Raw genomic sequence first — 8,427 nt, 5'->3', positions numbered from 1 at the left:
CTGACACATTTACAAGAGGAAAGAGCCATTTAATTTTGGGTGCCTATAGCCAATTTTATATTTATTATCTCTTGTGAGATTATTTTATCACTTCAATAATTGCCACTAGCACTTACCTTATTTACAATTTGCATGGGAGAGAGGCCAAAGCTCAAAACAAAATATTTTATTATTTTGGAGATCTTTAATGTTTGTATTGGACGCCCCATGGTGCCCCAAATTGCTTGTACTTTAATTATTATTATTTTTCTTCATGACTCCTAGTTGCCTTGGATCATTTGAGCTTGTTATGCCTACTGTCTTCTCCTTTTGCACTTTGATACCTTGGTTAGGGTTAACAACACTTTTTGGCAATCCCTTGGGTTTTCACCCCACTTTCTCAAGCTTTTGAGGGTGTTGAAGGTTGTGGCAATTCTATATCTTTGAAATGACATAATAAATTACTTCCACAAAAGGTCGCCAAATTGTTTGTTGATAACCTTTTTTGTGACATAATATACTTGCTCTTTTGTGAGAAAACTTAGGCCTTTGAGGTAGGCCACCCTTTGCTAAAGAGAACTATAGAAGAGAACTATGGTTCACTCTTGATCTTGCAAGCGGTATGGTGTGATTGGCATATTATTAGAGGGACGCTAAGCTTGGGAACGCCATGGTGGAACCCGGTTCCAATAAATGTAAGTCAATTTGAGTTGTTTAAGTAAGAATAAGAACTCTACAGGTGAGGCGAGGGCCTATTTTGTGATCTACCAACCCTCTGGCCTCTAGGTACCTAAGCCTACTCTAGTTCTGGTTCTTTGGAAAGTTGAGGGCGTGGACGTGGACACTGGAATCACATTTTGTAAAAGGCTAGCTGTTCACTGGCGCGATCCGCTGGTAGCTACTCTTGGCTGCAACACTCCGGCCACATTTTAATTGGGTCGCGCTTGTTACTTATCTTGTTGGCCTTCTAGTGGGGAAGAGAGCGTGGGGGTAGGTGTAGGTGGAGCAATGCGGCAATCAGTCGTCTGGGGCTGGTATGCGGGAGCGCGTCTGTGTTGCGAGGAAAATACAGGGTCAGCTTGTGCCTGAAAGTTATATAGTGAAGAGAGAGAGAGAGAGAGAGAGAGAGAGAGAGAGAGAGAGAGCGCTGTGTGTGCAAACAAGCTAGCTGACAGGTAGCAGGTTCAGCCAGGATGATTCAGCGACGGTCGAGTAATCTATGGAGGACTTTGCTTCTTGTGCTGGCGACTGAAGCGTCATTGGTGTTGGAAGTGGTTTTAGGTAATCACATATCCCCTATTCAAGCGAGAACACAGTCTCATATGGAATGAGATTAGAGTTATAATTAGACTTATCCGTCCTCTCTCTCTCTCTCTCTCTCTTTGCGCGTGTGTGTCAGGCCGCTGCCCTTACGATTTCTCGGCGCTGGGCAACTTCACGAGCCTGTGCAGCAGGAGCAGCAGCGGCACGATGCCCTCGGCGCAGATCGTGATATGCTGCGAGGACATCTACGGCGCGGCGGTGTTCGCCATATCGGAACACGCCAATCGGACGGGCGAGATGTTCCTGAGCGAGGCAGAGGCCCAGGACTGCATCGCCGCCTACGAGACCACGCTCCTGGCGCGGGCACCCGGCCTGTCGCCCCGCTTCTTCCAGCGCTACTGTCCGCTCGTGGCGGCCCGCATCACGCGCGCGGGGCCCGACCCCGCCCGGCTGGCTCCTACCTCCTGCAATGTGGCCACCACCCGCCAGCTCAGCGAGCTTCTAGCCCACGTGGACGGCCAGACCGTGCTCCACAACGTGTCCCGAGCCTGCAACCAGCTTCGGAACATCGGCCAGCGCGGCTGCCAGGACTGCCAGACCCAGCTCCTCGACGCCATCGCCCGCCTCGCCAACCTCACCGGCGACCAGCCCGCCGCCTGCGGCACCGCCGTCGCCATCGCCATCTCCAGCCTCCACCCCAGCGTTGCTGCTTTTCAAAACTTCTATCAGTGTGTCCTCGAGATCCTCAACGGCGTGCCCATCGCAGGTCGCTACCCTACTCATTCATCATCGTCCTTTCCCTCCCCCTCAATTTTCTCTTTTGCTTTCCCTGTACGCATCCTTCTAAAACCGACATTATCATTGCGTGCACTCTTCTTTTCGTGGTTCCCTGTGCATATTTCTTTAAATCTCAGACATGTCCGAGGTCCATACTTTTTGAAATTTCCTCGTTGCAGCTCTTAGTGTGTTTCTAGTGAGGTTAACACCTTTTAAACCATATTTTCCCTTAATCCATTCCTTGCAGATGAATGAATTGAGCCTTGATTTGCTTGCTTTTTACTGTCAGACTTTTTGAACATAACTACGCCTCCCGCTTTAGCTACAGCGCCTGCGACCCCAGCAACCGCCGCTGCAGGTACTCATGACACCTCCGTTGCATGCGTTTTCAATGCGCATTGAATACCTGCTGTACAACTGTACCAGCTCCCAACCCGCACATTAATTCCTCACACTTCTCTGGTTGGACTTGACCAGGAAAGCCTATTCCTGTGGATAGCACAGCCCACAGCAAGGGTTCGTCGAGGAGGCTACTTATTATAGTCGGAAGTGTGGTGGGTCTTGTTCTGTTAGCCTGTTGCACACTAGCAGGGCTTTATGTACTGAGGGATGGCGATGCAGGCTATGACTTCCCAACCGGCTTTTCAGGCAAGTAGCTCTCTGAGTAGCTATTCTCAGTTGTGCAGATTTGTCTCTTGAAGGAAGTGGGTAGTTGGGTTGTTTTTGTCTCTCAAATCGCCATCTCGTGATGCGTGCTCACTGCACAGGCACGTTATTGTCCACATCTGAATCGAGCGAGGTGCCCGTGAATCTGCCTACGGAGGGCTTCTATATTTTTCATCTGAAGGAGCTCACCAAGGCCACCAACAACTTTAGCGAATCCCTGGTGGTTGGAGAAGGCAGCGCTGGGACTGTGTACCTGGGTAATCTACCCAGTGGTAAGCTCGTTGCTGTGAAGCGCATTGTCAAGGAGAAGAAAGTAGAAACCTTCAACAAAGAAGTGGAGCTCCTGGCGCGAATCAGGCACCCTAACCTCACTGCCCTTCTCGGCTACTGCCAGGCCAAATGTGCTCACTTGCTAGTGTACGAGTTCATGAGCAATGGCGATCTCGGCAAGCGGCTTCTAGGTTAGCAGTAAACATTCTTTCCATCCTCTGTTCAATTCTCTGGAGGTTTTCCTGCCTTATTTTTTACATGCAAGTGAGTTTCTTTTACGTCTGATGTGTTGAAAAAGGGCATACGGGTGGCCGGACTTGATCTATATATATGCAGATCCAACTACGAAACCCTTGACGTGGGAACAAAGGATGAAGATTGCTATCGACTGCGCCAGGGGTTTGACGTATCTGCACGAGTGCGCGGAAGGGCCCATAATCCACAGGGACATCAAGGTAAGTGAATTGATTAAGGTTTCTCGATCTAGCCATGGGGACAGCCTCTCTCCTAAAATGTTAAGCTTTGCAAAGTAGAATTAATGGCTGCACAGGAACAATTCAGATTGCCTGAAGCTGCCTACAAACTAGATTCATGAGAACTAGATCATGAATGCCTGAAGCTGTGTAGAGACTAGAGTCCTGAAAACTAAGACCATGAAGGACGTAATTGTAGTGACGGACAAATTGGAAAATGCAGCCAAGCAATATATTGCTGAGCGAGTCCATGGAAGCGAAGCTGTCGGACTTTGGTTTGTCGAGGGTGATGGAGTACGAGGCGTCGCACGTATCGACGGAGATTAAGGGGACGACGGGGTATCTGGATCCGGAGTATCTGATACTGGGGCAACTGACGGAGGCGAGTGACGTGTACAGCTTCGGGGTGGTGCTCCTGCAGTTGCTGAGCGGGCGGAAGGCCATCGACGGGGACTCACAGCTGAACAGGTCATTGGTCCAGCTGGTGAGCCCCGCCCTCCCCCGATATTATTATCATCATTATCATTATCATAGAATTATTTCACTAATTTTTGTATATATATATATATATATATATGAATAAAAAGTAATCATCAATTACATAATATTCCGCTAATTTTCGTACATATATGAATGGAAAATAAATGCTTACCGAAAATCGATTATCGCAGAGTGCTGGAGTGCTTTTATAAGAAAGGAAAAAAAAGAAGAGAAAATAATGCTTGACTTTCGGCGTGCAGGCATTTATGGTGATGAACCGGGAGGTGGAGTTCAAGGAGCTGGTGGACCCGCGCCTGGGGCCCGCCGCGGGCGAGCTGGAGTCGGCCAGGTCTCTTCACACCATGGCCGAGGTGGCCAACCGCTGCATCCGGCCCCGCAGCTACGACCGACCGACGATGTCTGAGGTCCTGGACGGCCTCGAGCTGGCCTTGCGCCAGCATCAGTCCACGAACGGCACTCCCAAGACCCCTACATGAATGAATTTCACAAAAGAAAAAAAAGAAAAAACAAAGTAAGCAGAGTCCCAGATTCATTCATTCGCGAAGGGATTATTTACAAATCATATCTTGCTGAGGCAGCCCTCGGCCATCAAGCTCGTGTCCACGTGGCCCAGTCGCTCCATGTACATACAGGGTCTCTCCTGTCCACAATCCTTCCCCACATGAGTGGACCCCGCTCGGGTTTCTCCCCCTCTTCACACATGGCCTTTATCAGTACCGAGTCACCCATCATAAGCGCATGATTTTCACGAAAAAAGAAAATCCAAGAAAGGAAAATAGGATCTGCCTTGCAGGATCCCAAAGGCTCGCTCTTGAATCTTTAAAACTCCAGAATGGTGTGCTTTTTTCTCTTTATGGTCTTCGAACTTTTGGAGTCATTGCTCTCTTCCCTGCCCTAAGAATGAAGAAACTAAGGTGTTCTTCTTGTAAGGTGGTTTCTTTGAAAACAACTTTGTTGAGTGGTTTTTGGTTCCCAATAAACTTTGTTTTTGTTTACATGAGGCGGAGCTTCAAAAATTTGTATTCTAAAATATAGAGACCAATTGTACCTTATTTAAAAATAGGGTTTGAGTCTGCTGTATCATGAAATCCATATTCAAATTACATGTGGTTTTCTTATAAGAAATTGGATGTGTCTATACTTTTCCGCGGAAGCCACTTGTCCAAAAGGTCCTATTATGAGAGTATCTCCTAATTGTTACAAGGACCATTATTTTGAGGGGAGGAGGCATGAGTGGAAGCTTGAGTTGCACTCAACTTGGTAAGGTAAAACACTTGCTAGATATCTTGTGGATGATAGATATGTTGAATTTCTTGCCCTTGTAAGGTGCCACCAATGATCCATGGCGCCCAAAGTTGTAGGTGTTCATTATGAGAAGTTGTATATGACTAGATATTAGTTGGTTTACCAATTAATAATATTAGTTGGGTGGTCAATCCGACTTGTGAATTGTGCGCATGAGGCTTTGTCTCATTCACTTTCTACTTTTGTGAGCAAAGGGAAGATCATGCAAGTTGCACGCAAATTACAAGGTGGTGTGCCTAAAGTAGGAAATGTCAAGGATGTATGTATGTCCATGTGTGAATATGCATTTACATGTGAGATAGACCAAGCTTGCAATCTTTCTACAATGTTAGAGAAGGTTGCCACAATAGAAGAATTCCTCCACCCAATCCCATTGTTACTCACCTAAGAGAGATGCAAGGTGTGGTATTCATCATACACATTGAATAAATATATTAACCACGATAATAGGAAAAAAGCCTAGAGTATCATGCAATCAAGATGCATTTATCGAGCTTTAATGTGTGAAAAAGGTGTCTTGAAAGCAAGATGTCCTCAATTGAGAGAGACATTGCACATGTACAAGTCTCTTTACAATAGAAAGTACTAAAAGCATACATTGCTTTGAGGAAAATATCTAGATGTTTGCAAGCTTTAGATTTCTCTTTCATTGACAATCGTCTATCTTGTTTATACCTAAAGTCTATTCACGGGTTTGGCCAACTAACATGATTATAAGCCACATTTGAGGCTTGCAAATGTTTGCAATCAAGGATCATGCTATAACAAATTGAACAAAGGAAAAAATTTATTCGCACATATGCCTTTACTCCATCAAAATAATCATAACTTAACGCACACACACACAAATAAACATGCACATAGTCTCTCTTATCTAACCAAACCTTATTCATATGTGTGCATATAAGGAAGTGTTTGTGTACGTGGTAGTTGTGAGTGTGAAAGAGATGGATTACACAAAATTAATGTTTGCTTGTGTGGTGGGTAGGAATGTTTTGACATATATGTATAAACACAAGTAATTTGTAGGAAATCCCACATGGATCCATGTTAATAGATGATCAACCTTAGTGGATAGCTCAAGCAAGGACTTGATTTGGCCACAATGCCATGAATAGTTGTTAAATTGCAATTATTGTGACTTTCATTTTCATGATCAAGTTGCCCTTGACTTGTGTGATTGAGTCTCATAGACTCAATGTAGTGCGAAGCTAGGTGTGACAGTCTCCCAAGTGCACAAGGTTATGTGGCTTCCAAAGGGATGCATGCGGGGAATATACTTGTAAGGCGGATGCATGGTTGGGAGTACATTAAATATTAAACATATTAAACCTTAATAGTGCTAAATGTCATTGAGATATGGATGGTATAGTAATATGGATTATGCATGTTAAGTGATGTGTGTGTGTGTGTGTGTGTGTGTGTGTGTGTGTGTTAAAAGATATAGAGATTATAGAATAATGGATTTGGATAGTAAGTCTAGTACTATGAAAAGTAAGTTGTTTGGTATTTCTTCTACTTTCAAAAGAGTTTATTATACTAAATTATTTACCTATGATTATTTCTAGATCTCATTGGAGCTTGATTGCCATAGACAATGTAGATACACAATGCTTTTAATCAATTTCTTGAAAAGAATACATGGAAACACTAATATGTAAATTTAATTTTTCCAAGGCTCCCGAATCATTTAAACATTTATTTATTGTAAATACTCTAAATTATATTTATTTTTAATATAGAGCTATAAAATGATTAATTGAACTTCTACAAAAAGAGCTTCTTATACCTTCTGATCTACTCACACAAATGGAGTATAGATAAGTTGTGGTAAGCCTTTTATCAAATACATTAAGATACTTGATTTTATAAACTACCATAAGTAAGTTGACATTTTGGTCAAGTTTATTTATCTTAATGATGACAAATTTATCAAGCATGTTGAAGATATTTAATTTTAAGATATTGTTTCACTCAAAAGAGAGTGCATTGCAAAATAGGATTGAACTAACATTCCTTTCTCGTGTGAGTTTTTCAATGATTATTACAATACTAAGCATGTTTGGTATGTACGAGCAAAGATTTCAAGTATATACTTGTCAACTGCATATAAGAAGAATAAGGAGTCAAGGATGCCACAGATTAGGAGGAGGTAGAGGAGAAGATAGAGACTGTGGAAGTAGAGAAGGAGGGCCCCTCAAAACCTAAGGTATTGTCTTGTACAACCTCATGTATGTAGATAATGAAGAACGCAAATACAAATTTGATGTAATATTTGAGCTTGTATTTATATTGAAAGTAAAGAGATTTTTTCTTCAATGTCCTTGCACTGTAACTTTCACTTTCTTTTCTTTGATATCTACAAAATACACTACAAGGGAATGGGGCAATAGCGACGGCCATTTGCGACGCAAAAAAGCGGTGTCACTAAAAGCGTTGCTATATCTGTCGCTATTAGCGACACAAATAGCGACGTTGGTCTGAGGAAAAAGTTCCGAAAACCCGAGTGTAACATTTGCCGAGAAAACATTTGCAAGAAAGAATGAAAGAGAGAGCGAGAGAGCTTAAAGCTTTGAGAGAGAGAGAGAGAGAGAGAGAGAGAGAGAGAGAGGGAGGGAGCTTATCACCATTGTCACTGTCGTTGCCGCTATACACGAAGAAGAAAGAGAAGTGTGCAAGGGAGAAGGGAGGGAAGGTGCAAAGAGAAGGTACAAGGGGTTTCATCTTCAGGCCTTTGAGGTAGGCACATTGCCTCTTCTTGCTTTATTTTTGTGTTCTCTTGTTTTATTTTTTTGTTTTTCTTTGCAAAGAGATACATGGAAAGAGAGGGAGGGAGGAAGAAAGGGAGAGGAAGAGAGAAAGAGGGAGAGAAAGGAAACAAAGAGAAAGAGGAAGAGAGAAATGAGAGATGAAGGGAGGGAGAGAGGATGAGTGATGAAGGGAGGGAGAAAGGAAACCCAATTAGCGACACAAATAGCGACGCGAATAGTGATGACGGGGGTAATTTTTTCCATGAATCGCGTCGCTAATAGTGACGCGAATAGCGATGACGGGGGTAATTTTTTCCATGAATAATTCCGTCGCTTTAAATGTTGCTATTGAGTCTATATGTTATAGTGAGAATTAGCATATATATTTACCATTCAAGAAGTGAAAATAAATAAATAAATAAATAAATAAATACAATATACGA

At 43.4% G+C, this 8,427-nt stretch overlaps 1 protein-coding gene across 2 annotated transcripts; it reads left to right on the top strand.

Annotated features, from left to right (window-relative positions):
• Positions 1 to 812: 812 nt before the first annotated feature.
• Positions 813 to 5,032, top strand: LOC148027685 (leucine-rich repeat receptor protein kinase HPCA1-like). 2 transcript variants are annotated; one of them, XM_087689377.1, is made up of 9 exons: positions 813 to 1,052; positions 1,155 to 1,260; positions 1,379 to 2,008; positions 2,309 to 2,377; positions 2,497 to 2,667; positions 2,787 to 3,146; positions 3,292 to 3,410; positions 3,652 to 3,912; positions 4,169 to 5,032. In XM_087689377.1, the coding sequence occupies exons 2-9, from the start codon at positions 1,173 to 1,175 to the stop codon at positions 4,403 to 4,405; spliced, it is 1,935 nt and encodes a 644-aa protein (XP_087545503.1). In that variant the 5' UTR covers positions 813 to 1,052; positions 1,155 to 1,172; the 3' UTR covers positions 4,406 to 5,032. The 2 variants fall into 2 exon arrangements, with proteins under 2 accessions (XP_087545503.1, XP_087545502.1); XM_087689376.1 differs by having other exon boundaries at positions 814 to 1,260.
• The last annotated feature ends 3,395 nt before the right edge of the window (positions 5,033 to 8,427 follow it).

This window comes from Lygodium microphyllum, chromosome 12 (assembly GCF_053477565.2).
Source record: "Lygodium microphyllum isolate KBCC chromosome 12, Lygodium_microphyllum_v1.1.10, whole genome shotgun sequence".
Lineage (NCBI taxonomy): Eukaryota > Viridiplantae > Streptophyta > Polypodiopsida > Schizaeales > Lygodiaceae > Lygodium > Lygodium microphyllum.
This window is presented reverse-complemented; position numbering and strand designations above follow the sequence as displayed.